Source organism: Rosa rugosa, chromosome 4 (assembly GCF_958449725.1).
Source record: "Rosa rugosa chromosome 4, drRosRugo1.1, whole genome shotgun sequence".
Lineage (NCBI taxonomy): Eukaryota > Viridiplantae > Streptophyta > Magnoliopsida > Rosales > Rosaceae > Rosa > Rosa rugosa.
Window position 1 is genome coordinate 49,514,492 of NC_084823.1, and position 19,734 is coordinate 49,534,225.

The window sequence follows — 19,734 nt, forward strand, 5'->3', positions numbered from 1 at the left end:
TTCTAAGATTTACAACCTTTTATTCCCCACTATGTGTTACAAATATTTACAATCTTTTCTCCAAGAAAGTAAAATTATGAGAACCTTCTCATTGCTGATCATAAGGCTGTACATATTTATGATAAGATCCGCCGATTAATAAATAATAGCTTTCAAGACTCATTCATTGAATTCTTAACTCATGACAGTCAGAAAGCCGCTTACAAATTCAATCATAGAAAGCTTAATAGAGTAAGGACATGTTTGCCATTTTTGAAAAAGATAAAAAACTATATAAGCCAGACTGGACCTGCATATCAATAAAATCCATGCCAGTAAGACCAGCAATGGCGTCTATCTCTTTCAGTACCATCACCACCTTCTTCATCTTCATCCTCACCTCTTCCTCTTGTTCTGCCTCTACTCCTTCAACTAAGACAACCCCACATCCCTTCAAGAAAATCTATGCCTTCGGTGACTCCTTCACTGACACAGGCAACACAAGATCTGTCTCCGGCCCCAGTGGCTTTGGCCATGTTGGAAACCCCCCATATGGCATTACCTTCTTCCACCGCCCGACGAATCGATACTCCGATGGGCGGTTAGTCATAGACTTCATAGCTGAGTCACTCTCCTTGCCTTACTTGCAACCCTACAGAAACAGAGTGAGCAATGCTTCTAGCTCTGATGCTTCTCATGGGGTTAACTTTGCTGTTGCTGGCTCCACTGCTATTAACCATGACTTCTTTGTCAAGAACAACCTTACACTTGATATCACTCCTCAGTCTATTATGAGTCAGCTGAACTGGTTCAACAAGTTCTTGGAGACTCAGGGCAGAAAGGCAGGAAATTTTGATGATGCACTCTTTTGGGTTGGTGAGATTGGGGTCAATGATTATGCTTACACTCTTGGATCTTCCATACCAGGTGATACCATCCAAAAGCTTGGGATCAGTAGTGTCACTAGTTTTCTGCAGGTACGATTTTATGTCATGATCTCGTGCTTATGTCTAAAATTATGATTATGCTCCCAAAGTTTGAATTTGGATATATTTAGCAATAAAAATTTAAGTAGATGATCAAATTTCGACTATGGCTAAACTGTCGCAGGAATTATTAAACAGGGGAGCAAAGAATTGTTGCACTTATGTCTAAAATTACGTTATTTCGAGTTTCCATTATCCTACTTAAGATGTCATATTGGAGATGTAATTAGCAGAATATATACAAGTAGATGATCGAATTTCAACTATGGCTAACTTGGTGCAGGCATTGTTAAAGAAGGGTGCAAAGTATGTGGTTGTGCAAGGTCTGCCGATTTCGGGGTGCTTGCCATTAGCAATGAGCTTAGCTGCTGAAGACGATAGAGACAGCATAGGATGTGTGAAGAGCGTGAACGACCAAACCTCTGCTCACAACCTTGTCCTCCAGGCCAAGTTGCAAGAACTCAGGAAACAGTTTCCTCATGCGGTAATCACCTATGCTGATTACTGGAATGCCTATTACACTGTCATGAAGAATCCGAGCCAGTACGGCTTCAAGGTGAGCTTCAAGGCCTGCTGTGGCTCCGGTGATCCCTACAACTTCAATGTATTTGCCGTGTGTGGCACACCTTCTGCTAGTGCCTGCTCGAACCCAAGCCAGTACATAAATTGGGATGGAGTTCATCTCACTGAAGCCATGTACAAGGTGATTACTGATATGTTTGTAAGCGGCAAAGCGACTCACCCTCCATTCAGCTACTTGTTGGACATGAAACTGCGTCATGGATGAACTGTTGGACTCGTCGTTGCTTGTCATCTCAAGACATTAGATAGTAGACTAGTAGTTATGAAGAGAAAAACCTGAATTTTCTATGTGCTATTACTCTATTAGTACTGTTTGAGAATTCTTCGATTCCAATAATAGTACATCTATAAATTCTTAACGTTGATTGTTCTCAGTTCTGGCATATATCCAGATATGAATTCTTTAAAAGATATAGAGAGCATACATTTTAGATGAGTGTAGCCATTACAAGTATCAAGCAGAATGATGACCTATTATGAGAAAAAGGGAAAACCAGCTTCTCACAACTCTTCAGCCCCTTTTATCAGCAAGTAAGCAATGCGAAATTCACGAAGCATGAAATGCTAATGCGTGAACAAGTTCATGCATGGTTGACACTCAACTGCAAATGAACTCCCTTTCTCCCTCGTGCTTGGAACGTATTACAGTAGGGCAATATAAACAGTACATGACAGCATCCAGATTCCCTTCATTATAATGAAAACTGTAATACAGATAGTACCCTAATAACTATGCTGTTGTTGGCCATCAAGTCAACCAAGATGAGGAAAATAAAAATTGCATGCGGAAAGAGATGACTCATTTATATTCATATTTCGTCTCTTACATACAGCATGTACATTATTTTGCACAACTAGAACAAGGAAATAAAACTTTCCACATGAAAGCCTTACCAGACTCTGTACATGTGACGGTTGGCTATTTCTCTATACATCATTTTGTATGTTAGATCATATTAAGTATTCATAGTACATTACGAACAGAGCATCGGGGACATCCTTAGGCAGACTGTTAATAAAAAGATAAAACCGCAACATGTCCTCCTTCAAAACAGTTTGAGTGTCAACCACATCACTTCCGCATGTCAGAACCCACAAGTCCCCGGAATCCACTCTCTTTATACTTCCCCGGCAAAATGGGCAAGACACTGACCTTGTGTTCCTATAAAAGTATAAAATATAAGAATCCAAAGATGTGAGAATGGTTGTAAATCATGATCCCCATCATCATAAGCTAAAACTGGATGACAGTCATGAGACTAAAACAACAGGGGAAAGAAGAAAGTGATTTATACCAGTCACGGTAGCAATTGATACACATGGCATGGCAGCAATTTGGCAAAACCATTTTGGTGCAAGGCTCTAAGCAGATACCACATTCCCTTTCTCTCTCCACTTCAACATCAGAAAGCTTTATCTTATCCTCATATCTCTTTTTTACAACCATCTCTAGATCTTCCTCTTGGGTGATATCCACATCCAAGGAATCACCATGGAGACGCTGAAGGGACGGTAATATAATATCTGCAGAAACAAAGCAGCTTGTGAATTCCCTGTCATATTGTCATTATACAGAGTTCTATGCCATTTAAAGTTTGAAAGGGGAACCCTATACCCGAAGTGAAACTCTTATAGAAAATTGGAACCATAGCACGAAAAATGGAATCCATTGAAAGAAATTAGTAAATAAATTTTGAAATCCTAAAGTGAAGCTATGCAAGGGACAGACTTTTTTTTTCTAAATTGTCTGTAAAAACATATGCAAAACCCTAATATTTATTTATGGATTGAATAGTGTCTTTGACAGAAGATAAAATACCAAAATACACAAAACCATTTACATACTGTAGAATTGACTGGTAGTAGCTTTTCTTCCATAAGAAGAGATATTTGCCCTCCCGTCTGAGCGCACCTGAAGACATGAAACCAAGACATTCAGAGCTTGGACCCAATTATTATTAGGGGAAAACCATTAAACAAATCTGATTCAATTCAGTAACATATGAACAGCTAAGCAGAAACCAACCTTATATACAACTATGTCGAAAAGATTCAAGTAACTTGCAAGTAAACATGAAGACGAGCAATCAATCCATTGAAGCAAAAACAGGAAAATTGGTGCCAACTGATTGTAAACCAATTTCATTTGAAGAAACGTACCACCCTTGCTTCTTGGTATGGAAGCTGCCCTGCATACATATTTGACTCAAGTTAAATCAAAAGTCACTGAAAAGGCAGAAAAGAAGATCAATCATAAAGAGAATCATCTTCTTACATTCAAGTGATTCAACAAAAATTCAAATAACAAGGTTAACAAATTTAGAAAATAAGGTAGGCAGGGACATAAGTCACTTAAAACTTCAAATCATTATGCTTCTAAATTTGCAAAACACTTTGTAAAGCCCTAGCATTAGTTCAATTCTAAACAGCAACAAAGAAACAAAAGACAGCCTGCTGATCAACTTTCTGTGGAAGCCAACAGTATATCAAATCCACCTATTGTGGAAGCCAACAGTAGATCAAATATCATCAAAGATTGTAAACTTCGGATGAAGCTAATATTAATCTATATAAAGATTAAAGCTTGGAACTGTGTCAACAAACTGAAGTTCATATAGCATGAATATGAAAGCAGAAACGAAAAGGCTTCAGATACTGAGATACACTTTCTTCATTCTTTTTCTTCGGCGGTCTGAAGATAAACTCTTTCTTTATATATATAACAAGACTATTGAAATTTTTAAAAGATAAAAACCAAACAAAGTCTGCTCATCTCTCTCTGCTCTTTTCTTTGTCAAACAAACAACCCATTTCAATTTCAAATTAGTAGACCTTGAATATGGAAAGTTGGAAACCAACCCATCAAAAACAAAACCAAATTATATAACTCCCATGAGCCATGTTGACCCTTTTGGGCAATGCACAGTAGGGTTTCAGCCTCAAAATAGTAAATGTACAATAAAGAAGAGCATTACATGACCAAGAACCAGAAATTCAGAATCCCATCACTGAGTTTTGCATTTCAACAAACCCAATTTCAAAATCAAGCCTGAAAGCAAGAAATCAAATAAGGGTAAAAGAAAATGAAAAGGGGTTGACTCACAGCATATTGGCATGCTGAACATCAGCCTCAAGAACCTTGAGAGAATCTTGATAAGAGGGCCTAGCAGCAAGCTGTTCATAATAATCCATTTTTTTTCCTTTCTCTCTCTCTCTCACTCAAATTTGCAACCTTTAAAGAAAAAAGGAAGAAAAAAACTGAACCAGAAAGAAAGAAGAAACCCAAGAGTGTTTTGGGGTGTTAAATTCAGAGAGAGAATGCAAAGGAAAATTCTTGGGTCTTTAACAAAGAAAGGTCAGGTCTTTGGAGCCTAGAAGTAGTTGTGGGGCTACTGTGATCATCAAAACCTAATCTCCATCAAACACTATAAAAAAAAACAGTGAGAGGGGATATGAGAGATAAAGACTTGGTCCTTACATTGGGGGAGGTTTTGAAAAAAGAAAAAATAGATATAATATTTGGTGATTTTGTTTTTGATTAGGTTTTATTATCCAGTTTAAATTAAGTTTGAGTTTGTTGACTTTCTAGACCGTGGCGTTTGACTGCTTTCATTGCTTTTGGTTGAGTGGTTATGAGGTTGGTACTTTGGCTGCTTCCAATCACAACAGTACAGGAAATGTGACAAGACGGGACCACTTTTGCTTTGGTTTATGCTCCTTCTATCTGGGCCGGGTCAAAATTCTGAACCGTCTGAAACCGGTTGTAGTTACCGGGTCAATTTAAGAGATACCGTATGGGGCCCAAAGCACCGGACACAATCGGATTTCAAATTCCATTCCCCGTCCTGTCCGTTGTCCAATTGTATATTCCTTGGTTGTTTTCATCAAAATCTCCTCGGAGATTTATTTTTCATTTTAATAACGTATCATATATTAAAAATACGAGGGTGTTTCTAATGAAGATTATTTTAATGAGAGCTGTTTTGAGGACTTTTTAATAAATGGTTTGGGAAACCCCCCACTTTATGATTACATTACGGTAAATCAATCGTTAGATGTTTATGTATGCGTGAGTAGATTATTTTTGAAAATTTTCTTTCAGATTGCTAATCGTTAAGGTACCGAACTAGATCAAAATCAATAAACGAATCAAATCTGTCAAACATGAATCATTCATGTTCATAACTGATAAATCAAGATTATGAATGCCTTAACGATTTTCAATTTGGTTGAAAAATTACATCAATGATCTCCAAATGAATATCTAAATATCTAACGGTTAATTTGCGAAAATGTGATCGAAAAGTGGGTCTCACATTAGAAGCTCTCATGTAGAAATAGTCAACAATTATAATTGTAAAGATGAACGTCTTGAACATCAACAAGAGCGGCCATTAACCTGTAGAGGTTAATAAAAACCAAAAACTGGACAAACCAAACGGTTTTCATAGTGGTTTTTTTCTTATATAATGGAAGCTCATTTATTGGAAATAGAAAAACAACACCACTACAAATTTATGCAAATTATCCTTATTCCGTGAGAAGTGGTTGTGCTACTCATCAATACACTCGATTGGTGCTCACAATAAAGAGTCAGCCTGAAACTCATTGAAATAATACATGATGATCTCCACACCTTTGTAAGGAATGAAAAATAATAGCTATCCACAAAACGAAGCTTTAGCATCGAGACACACTCATTCTCCGTACTTATTGACCTGGCCAAAAGATAACGTCGTTAACTACCAACGAACACCAAATCGCCTAATTTTCCACGTGGATCAACAAAATATAGATAAAAACTAATTCAACACTTGTAATCAACAAAATAACAACATCTAACAAGAAAGATAGTTGGACATGCCCAATCAATCTTCTTATAAAAGGAATGAACTTAAACATTTTCCTTTTGTTAACATGGTAACATTTCACCAAAACATGGTAACATTTCCCTCACCTACCTCTCATAGTCTCATGTAATTGGACATGAGATTAATCCTAGTAAATGCCGCTACACTGTGCTTGGGTGCTGACACGTGGTAGGGAATGATTCGCTCAGAACAGAAATTTAATAGACTCTGCTGGACCATGTTTCTACAGAAGCTAAAAGGACAAAACAAAAGATCTCTCGGGCATGCCCGAATTGCGTCATCCTATTCCTACCTCGTCTCCCCTTCATTTTCTCCAAAAAAAAAAAAAAATCCTGCTGTGAGTTTTGTCATTTAAACACTCAATTGTTATCAATGCATGCCTGAACTCAGTTACCGTTGGGCCTTAAATTGTGGAAGTGCTGAGTGAGAAGATGAAGAGGAGGCTTCATTTTTCTTCTTTGTAGCTCAATTTTCTTAGCTGGGTGAGTTCTACTTCATCTTGCAAATCATAAACCCTAGTTAATTACAAAGGGGTTAAACCCGTTTCTTAAATCTTATACATTCTCAAGCTTTGTTGTGTTTTTTTGGTCTGAAGAAAAGGTGGGTTTTTTTTTTTTTTTTGGGTTTATTACAGTTGAAAGAGTTGTTGGCAAGCTCAAAATCACTCAAAAGATCCAAGAGTTTCTGGCAGTAAGCCTCTTCCCCTCATAATTTTATGTTTGTTATTCTAGAAAGATTGTTTCTTTTTAGTGAATTCAAGTGTTTTCAAGACTAGTGTTGTGGGTTTTTCACAAAAAGAAGCCTTTTTGGATTGTTAAAGTTGTTTTTTTTTCAGTGAAAGAAAGCTGCTTTGAGTGCTTTCTTTTGTTTCCCTTGTATAAGAACCTTGCATCATGTCTGATTTTGTGCTCATGGAGAGTGAAGACCCTTTGAATTCTCTGTTTTGTGTTATTGTTCTATTATTACTTTCCATTATTTTACTGGGCGTTTAAAATAATCAAAACAAATTTTGGGATAATTTCGCACATATATACAAGTTCAGTTAAATGTTATTGTGGTATCTCCATGATTTGGTGTGGTTGTTCAAGTTGGGTCGAACCACATTTGTCCGGTTGTACTCTGTGTTGGGTCTAGAAAGGAACTCAGATAGATATGTGTAAAATTAGGGAACTGGTTCGTTAGATCAGAGTCTTCAGACTTAATTCTCGATCTTGATGCATAGGTCTTCTGCAACATGAATGAAAGCATCAGAGTCCAACTTCTACTAGTACCTCCTTCATTTGACAATGGATGTATGGATGGTGTTTGGCAATGGACTGTGCTTCCCTGATATGCTTAGATTTTCCTAAATACTTAGACATGCTTTCTCCATAAGTATAGACATAAGTTTGGTTAATTTTTTGTACCTTACCTGTGATCGGGAACCCCCCACCAGAACCATTCTTAAGACCACCAAGCCCTCTCGAATGAGTTCTACTAGCTAGAATTTGCATGGAAAGTCATTGTCTCAATCCTATTAGCTTAGTCCTTTCAGAAGACAAACTGATTATATCATCAACAAGTCATGGTTGTGTTTATCTTACTTTATCTTCCACCATTTTGAGGTATTTCCAATCTGTGCTCCCTTTTGCCCTATTTGGATGACATTATTGTGTTACTAAAATATATTTTATCCTTTATCTAATTTCTTGTTCTTCTAGGGTAGCAATAATCAACCGAGCACCGGAAGAGATGGTTCATGATTTCGAAGCTTGTGCAGATTGCACTCAGAAGTGTTTGCTGATTCATGGGAATAAGAAAAGTGGTTCCCATAACGAAACCTCTTTTTTCAAAATCATGTTTGGAAAACAGTTTTCTAAATTTATGGTATGATACTTCCCATACATGCTAATCTGTTCCGTTTTTATTTTCTCTAAACTATGTGGACTCTCTCTCTCTCTCTCTCTCTCTCTCACAAACACACACTAACTCAGTGCCACATGGTTCATGAAGTTGCAAATTGACAAGCTATTTTGTTATTTTCTCTTTTATGAGGGTTACTACCCCTACAGGGAGTCATTTTTTTTTATGTTAGTTGTAGCATTTCCTCTGATAACTATAATAAAATACAAAGATAGAATCAGTTTCATATTAATGCAATTGTGAGAAGCTCTAACCATGCCATCTCAATGCAGGATTTGCCTCCAAAAGTTGCTCGTATTTTGTTATTGTCTGATCGGAGAACTTTTCTTGAAGATTCATGTGGACTGCGGTGGAAAGTTGCAATATCTAGTGTTAATGGTTCCTGGGCCTTTCAACAAGGATGGAATGCTTTTGCACTAGACCATGACCTACAAGTAGGAGATTTTCTGGTCTTCAATTACGTTGTGGGTTCACATTTTACTGTTAAGATATATGACAACTCTGGGTGTGAAGTGAATCTTTTTGAGACCATACATCAGAACAACAGAAATAGGGTTCACACAGATGGTCAGTGCCACACCATTGGTAAAAGTACAGTGAGCAAATCCGTTTCAGATACCTTTGCTGGTCCAGATGCAGAAATAAGTAAATGCTTGAATGAAGTGCATGGTATGAAGAAACCTCTAATTATCACAGAAAATGCTTCAGATCACGATGATGATTATGAAAGGTCAAAGTGCAAGCGCAAAGCAGAATTTGCTGACGACATGTCATGTATGATAGAAAGAGAATATGGACACCAACAAGGAGAGAGCAGAGCCCGTATTCTTGATTTGTCTAGTTTTGAATCATTCAAAAAGATAAAAATCTGTGGCAGTGATGGAAGCAATAAAGTTGCTGCAGTGAATGAAACACATTCTCATCATGCTGATTCATCACTGAAATTGAGAAATGAAGTTAGCTCAGTTAAAATTCCAGTGGCTAAAGAGTTAGTGGATAGAGTAATTCCTTCAGATGCATCTGAGATTGAAAGGACTCAGAAAAATAACTATTCTGAATACAAGGTAAAGGGGGCACCCCTGTCTGATAAAGATTCATCCACCAATGTGACCTCTGGACATCTCTTTCCAACACTTCCTGAAAATCCTGAACAAAAGGAAGAGATCTTCTCTAGTATTTCAAACAGAGCAGCCAAAAAATGCCAGTCTGCTAATGTATCAGGTAAGAGGAAATCTCCTATGTGTTTTTCCTTGTGTTTATTTTATTTTATTTTGTATTTGCTGTAGTATACATTGTATTCTTCATGCTCAGTATCTCATCTTCTATTCTGTTTGTTCTTAAAATTATTATCAGGCAATGATCATCAGGTAGCAGTATCAGGAAATGAACATGATTTGATTGATGACACTTGTCAAAGTGCCAACAAAAAAATTACTGAAATTTCAAAGTCCTGCGGTATTCCCATTACTTTCCTCTCCCAAAATGGTTGTTTATATTCCTTCCCCCATTCAATATTTCCTGCATTTTGATGTAGCGCCTTCTTTTTCTATGTGGAAGTGTGATCTAAAAGTTTGTTCGAACAGATAAAGTGATGAAGGTCATTGAAAACAAGCCTGTGGAGTTGACTTCACATCCATGCGGTCAGGAGGTCATTCCAGAAAGTAATGGTATAATGTTGTTTTTATATTATCTAAAAGTTTATTTTGATATATCTTATGTGTTACTCTGACAAAAATAATTGTTTTAACAGATATTGTGATGATGAACATTGGAAAAGAGTCTGTGGATTTGACTTCAGATCCATGCAGTCGGGAGGTCATTCCAGAAAGAAAGGGTATAATGTCATTCTTACATTGTCCAAATGTTTATTTTGATTTATATTATGTGATACTCTTTACAGAAGAATTTGTTCATGGAGCAGATAAAGCTGGGACCATCATTGAAAATGTTATTGTGGACTTGACTTCAGATCAATGCAGTCAGGAGGTCATTGAAAAAGGTCTATATATTTTTCTTTACATTATCATTTCTGGATAGGTCCATTTGTGTTTGAGAGTGTATTTTGCTGGGGTCTATCTCAAACTCTGAACCAACTAAGGTGCAACTAAATGCAGAGGAATCATTAGATCTTTCCACCAAGGTTGGAATAGAAATTCCTTCAGGTCCAGCTGAGTTTGAAGGGACTGAGGAATGTAACAAATCTGAAGCCAAGGTCAATAGGGTGCCGTCTGATAAAGATTCATGCACTGAGACCTCTGGGCATCCCTTCCCAACACATTCTGAAAATCCTGAAGAAAATGGAGAGACCACCTCAAAGAAAGCAACAAAAGAATGCCGGAATGCTGATGGATCAGGCAAGTCCAATTGAACTTACATGCTCCTATTTGTTTTTCATTGTGTTGTTGCCTGACTTTGTAATGTCTATTATTCTTTATCCTCCGTATCTTCATCTTTTGTTTATGTTTTTTCAGAATTATTATCAGGCAAGGATCAGGTGGTACTATCACAAAAGGAACCTGATTTAATGTATGCTAGTTCCCCAAGAGACAACAAGAAATTGACTGGGATTTCAGAGTCTATTCATAATCCCCTTACTTTTGAATGCCAAAATTATGGTTGGTCCCTTCCGTGCTGTATATGTTCCTGCATTTTCTAATGGTGTATATCACTATATCTTGGGTGATATTTCTAAGTTCTAACAAAAGGAATGATTTCTCAAACAGATGTGATCATCAATGAGAAGGAGTCTGTTGAGGTGACTTGTCAGGAGGTCATTCCACAGAGAAAGGGTATGATGTTATTTCTAGATAACTTTGTTTGTATATTCATGTATATGGATGCATGAGTGTGTTTTGATGTGGGCTTCTCAAACTCTAAAATACCTGCAACTCAGCCATTGATTTCTCTATGAAAAAGGATTGATTTCTTAAACAGATACCATCATCTTTGAAAACAAGTCTGTTGAGGTGACTTTAGAACCATGCAGCCAGGAGGTTATTCCAGAAAGAAAGGGTATATTTTTATTTCTGCATTGCCTTTTTGGGGAAATGATCATTTACCCAATTTCAGCTTAAAAATTGCCCACTTGCTCCACCAAGAGTTTAAAAACCTCATTTACCCAAAACACTCTAAGGGATTATTTCCCCTTTACACAATTAATTCTTTTTTATTTCTTTTTATTTATTTTTGGGACTTTTTTGCCCTCTCCTTCTTTCTCACTTTGAGGGAGAAATCATCCTCCACCTTGCCAGACTTCGGTGACCAGCGGCCGACCGCCGACTCCGGTGACCGGACTCCGGTGACTAGTGGTCGGCCTAGGACTCCGGTGACCGGTGACCGGAGACAGGAATCCGGCGATCGGAGAATACCCAGTAACCATATTATTGCCCCCCAGTAATCATATTATTGCCCCCCAAAAAACATATTATTGCCTCCCAAATATCATATTATTGCCTCCACTAATCGTGTTATTGTCGTCCAGTGAATTGTATGAACTCCCAAAACCAAAATGAATACACTACAGACACAATTGATCAATTTATAATCATATTATTGGCTCCTAATAATCATATTAGTGCCTCCCAATAATCATATTATTGCCCCTCAATACAAAGTCCAATGTCTCTACTGCCTCCCAATAAACCACCAAAAATGCACCATTTTGTAGGATTCACAGATAATTTGACTTTAATACGCTGAAAACAACATGTAACTTATCAAAACACCACACTATAGTGATCCATGTCCCTCGTATCAAAGTCTACTGGGGGCCAATAATGTGTCTACTGCCCCCCAGTAGACCATTAAACAAACCCCACAGTTACATTGCAATCTCAGGATACCGGAAAAAAAAAAAAAATGTTATGGGCACCCAGAAATTGCTCTGGGCACCAGATCAGAGCGACTGGGGATGAACAAACTCGATATCCGACCGGAGCGCCTAGATCTTGAAGCTTTGGGCCGTGATCTTCTGCTCCAGCACCAAGCACCGCTGCCCCATTGCCCCCATGCTCGCAAGCTTCAATGCCAGATCCTGAGACTTGCAGCGCCGACGATTCTTTCTCCGCCTGAAAACGAATCTGGAATTGATTAGGATCGGTGGGATGGTAGAGCAGATCATGTCTGTTGGCCGGTGATGGTTCTTTTCTTGCTGCCTGGGGGTTAGGATCGGTGTGTCGGCGTAGATTCGGTGGTGGACTGGAGTTGATGGGATTGTGGTGACGTTGCTTGGCTCGGCGCAATCTGGCCCGATATGGGTTGGATCCGATCGGAATTTTTCGATCTGCGTCTGGGCTTTTGATTCCGGCATGGGGAAGGGAATGGTTGGAGACGGTTTTCCACTGCATTGCGGGGATGGAATGAGGTTGACGGCGTTCCGGCAAGGAGAGAAGGAAAGTCTACGGTGAGAGAAGAAATCGGTGAGAGAGAGAGAGAGTCTGAGAGGATAGAGTTAAATAATAGGGGGCAAAATTGTCTCTAGATGTTAGATTGGGTAAATGGGGTTAAAAAACTCTTGGTGGAGTAAGTGGGCAATGTTCATGCTGATATTGGGTAAGTGGTCGCGGCCCCTTTTAATAAAAAGCCCTGTTTGTCTTCATGCATGAATGTGTTTTTCTGTGGGATATCTCAAACTCTGAATTGCCTGCAATGCAACCATTAATTTCTCTAACAAAACGATTGATTTCTTGAACAGATACAATCGTCATTGGAGAAGAGTCTGTTGATTTGACTTTAGATCCAAGCTGTCAAGAGTTCATTCCAGAAACAAAGGGTATAATTTTATTTCTACATTACCCTTCGAATCAAAACCCTGTTTGTCTTCATGCATGTGGATGCATGAGTGTGGTTTTCTTTGGGCTATCTCAGACTCTGAACTAACTACAAGCAACCAAATGCAGGGGAATCATTAAAGGTTTTCAACAGGGTAAACAGACAGCGTGCTAATACAAATATAAGAGCAGTTCCTTCAGATGCATCTGACCTTGAAAGGACTGAGAAAAGAAATTATTCTGAAGTTAAGGTCAGAAAGGTATCAACTTCTGATAAAGTTCCACACACCAAGCAGACCTCTTGTCATCTCAACCCAATACGTCATGTACATGTTGAAGAAGATAAAACAAACATCCCTAAGATTTCAAACAGAGGAATAAACAAACTTAAGACTACTGATGGATCAGGCAAGACACAATATACTTACATGCTCTCTAGATGTTCATTATGGATTTTTTTCTTCTTCTTTTTTTCCTGTGTATACTGCTTGTCGTATACAATGTTTTCTTAGTGATCAGTCATTTTGTTTGTTATGTAGTGGCTGCATCCCAAAAGGAACAAGTTTCTATCGATGACAGCTGCCAACAAGCCAAAAAGAAATTTACTGGAATTTCAAAGTCTTTTGAAGCTCCGGTTAATTCTGGATCCCAATATTATTCAGGTCTGACTTCCTTTTGCTTTCTTTATGTCACTGCATCGTTTTTGTGGCACTTTTCGGTTTTTGCCAAGTATTGTTGAACATTATTTTCTGAATTATCTAATGTGATAGTGATACACTATTAAAAAATTGATTGTTGAACAGCTAAAATGTCAAAGATCATGGAAAAGGAGTTTGTAAACTCCAGTTCAGATCCATGCAGTCAGGAGATTATTCCAGAAGTTGATGGTATGATGTTATTTTTACATAATCTTTCTAAGAAAACTCTGTTTTATCTCATTTGCATGAATGCATTATCATGCCTTGCTTTGGCTATCTGAAAATCTGAATTAACTACAATGCAGCCCTATCATCAAAGATCTCTAACAAGTTGCAGAGTCAGAGTAATTTTGCAAGAAAAAATGACAGCGCTCTTCCAGTGGTAAAACCTGAACCCATTGAAGATGCAGGTGCAACCTTTCCAAGTTTCACAATCTCCTGTTTGGCAACTGACCGTCAATCTTTTCTGGTATGATATTTGATTGCCTTATTAATTATGTCTCTCCTCATACGCATTGCTACAACTGAATTCTAGTCTGGTTTCACGTGTGTAATTTGTTGGTGGTATTGCGTTGCTACCTCCTTCACTTCTTGCATTTGTTTCGAGTTTCAACACTTGGTTATTTCTAAATGCTGTCAATTCATTAGTGAGAAGGGTGATCTGATAATTAACATGAGGACATAATTACCACGATATGCAGAAATGCACAATGTCTCTGTGTTCATTTGTGAGAAGGGTGCATGTTATATCTATAGGCTTCTATAGAAAATTCTTATTGGCCAGAACTTGCTTGCATGATATCATCTCTTCTGTTATTATAGCATAATCTTTCTAAAAACTAACTCACAGTAAGCATTCTTTTGATTTTCTAATCTCTTTCCTCTCCCATTGATACTAACGCAGGAGTTGCCAAAGAGTTTGCCATTACCCTTGAACACCATGAAGGGAAGGTCTAAACTGGATAGGAGGATAGTTTATCTTCAAGGTCCTGATAAGAGATTGTGGCCAGTCCTCTACATTCAGAAATTTTTCTTCAGAACTTTGGCAAATGGTTGGGAGGCTTTCTGCATGGCAAATAACATTGAACAAGGAGATCGATGTACTATTGAGGTCACAAATCAAACTGAAGGCATATGTAGTGTGCACATAGTTAAGATGAGAGATGATATGGAATTCTATGAAGAGTATGAGCACAATCCTCTCATTGACCTGTCATAACAGTGCTTATGAACCACCTTGGACAATCTTAGCTCTGTATGTCCATCAGTCTTTTCTGTAGAGCTTTTTAAACCACAGCATATGAACCATCTTATGCATGAGTCTTTTGTGTAGAGCTGCTTAAAACCAGCGCTTCCAAACCATCACTAACAATCTATGATCGGTATGTACACCAGTGTTTGTGATTCATATAATTGGTTGACTATCACTATTGTGTGTTACATGCTTCCACAGTAGTTTTGGAACCTTGGTACTGATTGGTCCATGAATTAATGATGATGTAATTGCTTTGGTTATCAGTTTATCACCGAATTATTTATATTGGATGTTGGTCATGTACACAACTTGCTCCATCTGGTCCCGTTTGGTTTGTAGTTCGAAGTTCTTGCAATTTTCATCAGGAGAATAGAAGAGGAAATCCAAAGAGACTGAAAAGTTTTCATGTTTGCTCATTTGGGCATCATCAAGTTTCTTTTCCCTAATTTCAGCTTACCAAATATGGGAAAAACAATTACTTTTCCATTCTTAAGCCTCTAATCCGCAAATTAAATGAGATCTCAAGTCCTCCCCATTCAGCATATATAAAGGAACCGATCCTCCCATTCAGCATACTTAGGGTAACAGGTCTAACAATAAATCACGTAGAATATCAATATTAATAAACTACTTTTGTATGGTTGCTATAAGTTCATCACTCCAACCTTGTTTCTTCTTCATAAAAATGGATGATGAACTCAAGTAACACTGAAAAATGTGGGGGTTGCATTTACTTTTAACTACATCAAAATAAAAACTACGTACCTTAATCAACTACATAGCTTCAAATTATTTCATTTGTTAACTCTACAGCAGCTGTAGCAGACACTTGATTGTGTTCTTGGGCAACCCTTCTTCTCATCTCAACCAACCATTTCAGCAACACTACCAAATGGTCATATAGGCCAAGAGCAATGTAGAGCCCAATCCCACCTATGATCCCATTTGCTATGGAATATGTGAGAGGCATGAGAAGCATGGTAATGAATGCAGGCACAGCCTCTTTCATATCTCCCCAGTTTATGTCCTTCACAACTTTCATCATCATCACCCCAACCATTATAAGTGAAGGTCCTATTGCCCAAGGAGGCACACTCGATAGTAGAGGAATGAAAAACAATGACACAAAGAAACACAAACCAATTGTCACCGCTGTTAACCCTGTTCGGCCTCCTTCTCTCAACCCAGCTGATGACTCCACATATGTTGCAATTGGTGACATTCCCAATGCAGACCCAACAACAGTGGATCCAGCGTCGACAAGGTAAGCTAAGTACTCACCTTCAAAGCCACCTTTGTCATTCACAAACCCTCCCATTTCTGCCATGGTGAACAATGTGCCTGTGGTGGCGAGCACATCAACATAGAGCAATGTTGCCAAAGCCACCCAAACCTCTGATTTGTTGAAGTTAGTAAAGCTGATAGCTCCAGCTGTGGATTTGATTGTGTGAAAATCTACCACTTTCTTGAAATACAAGTAATTTGTGTCACCAGTTGGGGTGTTGGGAAAGACTGTCACACTTGTGCCCCTAAACCATGAGATTAGTGTCACAAAAACAATACCATATATCATGCTACCCTTGACATTCTTCATTAGGCCATATGATGTAATCAAAAAGCCAGCAGAGGCCAGCCAAAATTTAGGGCTATGCATTTTCCCTCCAAGGCATTCACCAGTTGAGGGGTTTGTATTGGCACAAGCTGTGATGGTGACCAATGTGGAGGGATCTGGGCCGACGAGGCCCACACCCTGGTGGATTTGCAAGCCCACAAATGCAATGAAAAGCCCGATTCCAGCAGCGCAAGCGAGTCGAACCGGGCGTGGAAAGAGCTTAGCAAGCTTTTCTCTAAGACCAAGAGCAGATATGGCAAGGAAAGCACATCCCTCAACAAGAACCACACCTAGGGCAGTTTGGTATTTGATGGGCCCACTGCCATGAAAGCCCACTAAATTGTAGGCCAAGTATGCATTTGAGCCCATACCCGGGGCCAAGCCCAAGGGCAAATTTGCCAAAACTCCCATAGCAATAGACCCTATCATGGATGCTAAAACAGTACCAACAATAAGGTCACTCTTGGTGTTTGCAAGACAAGCTTCGTAACCTGGATTTGGCTTTAACATGCAGTCTGGGCTGGCAGCTGTTTGGTTTGCCAGAACGGAGCAGTCGGAGATGGAGCACGTGCCGCCCGAGTCGGCGATGATGGTGGCGTTGACGGTGATGATGTAAGCCATGGTGAGGAAAGTGGCCAGCCCAGCACGTAGCTCTTTGGTAAAGCAGCTCTTCCTTGCTTCCAGCTTGAAGTATTTTCCGACCCTGCTCCTTGCCACAGCATCGTTTAGGTTTTTCTCGGCTTTGCTCCATGTCTTCCCTATCCTTGTGAGTAACCCATTTCCCATTCTTGCACTAAAAAGCTCTCCCCCCATCTCTCTCTCTTCCTCTTTCTTCCTCTCTGACTCTTTGGGTATGAATGTGTGTGTTTGTTAGGGTGGTGGTTAGACTTAAATATATAGGCTTGAGGGTTGGAGAAAGGGAATCTTCTTAGATTATGGACAAATGGGCATCGTGAAGATTACTGAAAAGTACTGCAAGCTGTGTTTAAGAATTGCATACATGCAGCAAGAAGCAATATAACTTTTAGGTTAAAAAAAAAAAGTACAGAATAATCTAGAAATAGGGTACAGTGTACTAGTAATTATGAGAAAACCTCCTCGGGTATTAGATTAAGATACTCAACCTAGATCAAACAATAAATATAATCTCTCTCTTAAAAACTTACTAATGTGTAACGAGATTAACATGCTTAATACATTTTTCGAGAGATTTTGGACATAAAAATTTCTCGACAGCTTTACATATATTTTATGGAAAATGCTATTGTGAAATATCATGTTTTAATTAACGTACAGTATAATTAAGTACTCCAGCCAACAGAGACAGCGTGGTCTTTGAAGAAATAGATTTGATAAGTTCATAAGCAACTACAAATATTTAGAATAGTAGCTACCTAATAAACACTTGCATTTTTTTAACTCTCAATTATTATGAATTATATATAACATGCATACTCTTATTCTGTAACTTGTCAACCAATTAACTTTTTGGCAGCTCAATAACTTGAGGAACCAGAAGAATGATGACAAATTAATATGAATAGACTACCTATAGATTCCTTAATTGGATAGAAGAATGGATTTGTAACATGCACAAATAATACGACTTAATTTAATTATATATAAAAGCAACAAAAACAAAACCATGATCAATAACCACATTGGAAGTGGCTAAGATCCTCATATTCTTGACCACCCAAATCCAAATATAATCTTGCAGGCGATAATATCTAGCTAATGTCCATACAATATCTTAGGCCCTGAAAAATATATATGATTAATTTCGAGTTGATCTATTTCCATCAGATTTATAGTTTATCTGGTTAGGATTAATAACACTTTGTGCTATGAATTCCAAAATCAAAATCTTTGAAAGATCTAATTAAATAGATGCCTATACTACGAGTCTATAATTTTAAAACTCCTGGTGGAATCTTTGAGTACGTCTTTTGTGGACCTCTGATGTTGGGTTCCTAACTCTTAATTAAACAGCTATTTGGACGTATTTTAGTGATATATATATATATATATATATATATATATATATATATATATATATATATATATATATATATATGCATCAAACATTCTGACATATATTAATTAGAACTACCAAATCAAGTAATTGAGGGGAATTGCTCTTCAAATGTAGACAATGAAATTGAAATTAGTCCGGGACCAACATGCAATAAGATTGTTTTTCTTTTTCTTTTTAATATCGAAATCGTTAAAATACATACATTAAAAGAAGTGTTAAACGCATGCAATTAAACAAATGAAAACAATAATAAAAGGTACAAAACCAGTGTCACTTGTTGTCCACTAGTTTAAAAGAACCCTAGTTGGTCTACTCAAGTTCAAAGAAAATAAAAAGAAAGCTTGCCTTTTAGTGAGCAATTGAGTTAATTATTGAAGAATTACTCAAAGATTATATATTGCTTAGGAAACTTCCCATCAATAGTTAGTTACTTATAAAATGAAGCAAGGAAGAGTCTAATTAAGGTTCTTGGTGTAGACCTAATGTGATGCGCCGGACTCTAGCTTGGATGAGTGGAAGAAAGTATGAGTCTTGGAAAAGTTAAGAGAGGGAAAAATGTATGTATAATTGTACATTAATTTGTTTTTTTAATATTTTTGTGTTATGTATTGAGATTATGTGATATGATCATAGTTATGAGGGGATGGTGTATAAGTGTATAATCCTAAAGACTTTCTATAATGCGTATGTTGATGACTTGATGCGACGCGTAAACAACATTACAAGATTTTTCTGCAAGTCATCAAGTTTCCAGTCATTGCGTTATCCAAAGAACCCTACCAAATAATCACTATACCCATAATTAAAACTTCATCTTGTAACTTACAATAAGATTCTAGTTGGCCAGTACATGCAGTAACAAAAGAGCTGGCTAGTAAAGCTCTTCTATAGTTCTATTCGTAGTGCCCTATTCTTTAATCTGAGGGGGACTATTTATAATTAAACTTCAAAACCATATATAAAAATACATTAATACAAGCAAGCAGTACGTACTACTTTATCAATCGCATGCGCAGAGAAAAATAAGCATTTTATAATGCAG

At 37.8% G+C, this 19,734-nt stretch overlaps 4 protein-coding genes across 10 annotated transcripts; 2 read left to right on the plus strand and 2 right to left on the minus strand.

The window, feature by feature from the left end:
* Nucleotides 1–287: 287 nt before the first annotated feature.
* Nucleotides 288–1,918, plus strand: LOC133745472 (GDSL esterase/lipase At3g48460). Its single transcript, XM_062173546.1, has 2 exons — nucleotides 288–956; nucleotides 1,249–1,918. Exons 1-2 carry the CDS (start codon nucleotides 309–311, stop codon nucleotides 1,750–1,752), a joined length of 1,152 nt encoding a protein of 383 aa, XP_062029530.1. The 5' UTR covers nucleotides 288–308; the 3' UTR covers nucleotides 1,753–1,918.
* Nucleotides 1,919–2,325: 407 nt separating this feature from the next.
* LOC133745473 (E3 ubiquitin-protein ligase AIRP2-like) lies at nucleotides 2,326–5,037 on the minus strand. The gene is made up of 5 exons (XM_062173548.1): nucleotides 4,651–5,037; nucleotides 3,574–3,736; nucleotides 3,393–3,459; nucleotides 2,843–3,071; nucleotides 2,326–2,709 (listed from the first exon to the last, which is right to left on the minus strand). Exons 1-5 carry the CDS (start codon nucleotides 4,737–4,739, stop codon nucleotides 2,499–2,501), a joined length of 759 nt encoding a protein of 252 aa, XP_062029532.1. The 5' UTR covers nucleotides 4,740–5,037; the 3' UTR covers nucleotides 2,326–2,498.
* A 1,691-nt stretch (nucleotides 5,038–6,728) lies between these two features.
* On the plus strand, nucleotides 6,729–15,107 carry LOC133706499 (B3 domain-containing protein Os01g0905400-like). 7 transcript variants are annotated; one of them, XM_062132045.1, is made up of 18 exons: nucleotides 6,729–6,900; nucleotides 7,053–7,108; nucleotides 8,119–8,284; nucleotides 8,593–9,541; nucleotides 9,674–9,805; nucleotides 9,904–9,987; nucleotides 10,071–10,154; nucleotides 10,242–10,319; nucleotides 10,435–10,674; nucleotides 10,792–10,935; nucleotides 11,044–11,109; nucleotides 11,255–11,332; nucleotides 13,014–13,091; nucleotides 13,219–13,497; nucleotides 13,629–13,751; nucleotides 13,893–13,976; nucleotides 14,093–14,256; nucleotides 14,692–15,107. In XM_062132045.1, the coding sequence occupies exons 3-18, from the start codon at nucleotides 8,150–8,152 to the stop codon at nucleotides 15,004–15,006; spliced, it is 3,033 nt and encodes a 1,010-aa protein (XP_061988029.1). In that variant the 5' UTR covers nucleotides 6,729–6,900; nucleotides 7,053–7,108; nucleotides 8,119–8,149; the 3' UTR covers nucleotides 15,007–15,107. The 7 variants fall into 7 exon arrangements, with proteins under 7 accessions (XP_061988029.1, XP_061988030.1, XP_061988028.1 ...); XM_062132040.1 differs by lacking the exons at nucleotides 6,729–6,900; nucleotides 7,053–7,108 and adding an exon at nucleotides 7,643–8,022 and having other exon boundaries at nucleotides 9,904–9,981; XM_062132039.1 differs by lacking the exons at nucleotides 6,729–6,900; nucleotides 7,053–7,108 and adding an exon at nucleotides 7,645–8,022.
* Nucleotides 15,108–15,578: 471 nt separating this feature from the next.
* LOC133706501 (adenine/guanine permease AZG2) lies at nucleotides 15,579–17,484 on the minus strand. The gene has a single exon (XM_062132047.1). It carries the CDS (start codon nucleotides 17,465–17,467, stop codon nucleotides 15,827–15,829), a length of 1,641 nt encoding a protein of 546 aa, XP_061988031.1. The 5' UTR covers nucleotides 17,468–17,484; the 3' UTR covers nucleotides 15,579–15,826.
* Between the last annotated feature and the right edge of the window lie 2,250 nt (nucleotides 17,485–19,734).

Coding starts and splice junctions, on each gene's coding strand:
- LOC133745473 (XM_062173548.1), bottom strand. CDS start 4,739: ATGGATTATTATGAACAGCTTGCTGCTAGGCCCTCTTATCAAGATTCT. Junction 3,460..3,573: donor TCGACATAGTTGTATATAAG/GTTGGTTTCTGC, acceptor TCATGTCTTCAG/GTGCGCTCAGACGGGAGGGC. Junction 2,710..2,842: donor ATCAATTGCTACCGTGACTG/GTATAAATCACT, acceptor ATACTTTTATAG/GAACACAAGGTCAGTGTCTT.
- LOC133745472 (XM_062173546.1), top strand. CDS start 309: ATGCCAGTAAGACCAGCAATGGCGTCTATCTCTTTCAGTACCATCACC. Junction 957..1,248: donor GTGTCACTAGTTTTCTGCAG/GTACGATTTTAT, acceptor AACTTGGTGCAG/GCATTGTTAAAGAAGGGTGC.
- LOC133706499 (XM_062132039.1), top strand. CDS start 7,910: ATGGAAAGTCATTGTCTCAATCCTATTAGCTTAGTCCTTTCAGAAGAC. Junction 9,542..9,673: donor CCAGTCTGCTAATGTATCAG/GTAAGAGGAAAT, acceptor AATTATTATCAG/GCAATGATCATCAGGTAGCA. Junction 10,320..10,434: donor TCAGGAGGTCATTGAAAAAG/GTCTATATATTT, acceptor AACTAAATGCAG/AGGAATCATTAGATCTTTCC.
- LOC133706501 (XM_062132047.1), bottom strand. CDS start 17,467: ATGGGGGGAGAGCTTTTTAGTGCAAGAATGGGAAATGGGTTACTCACA.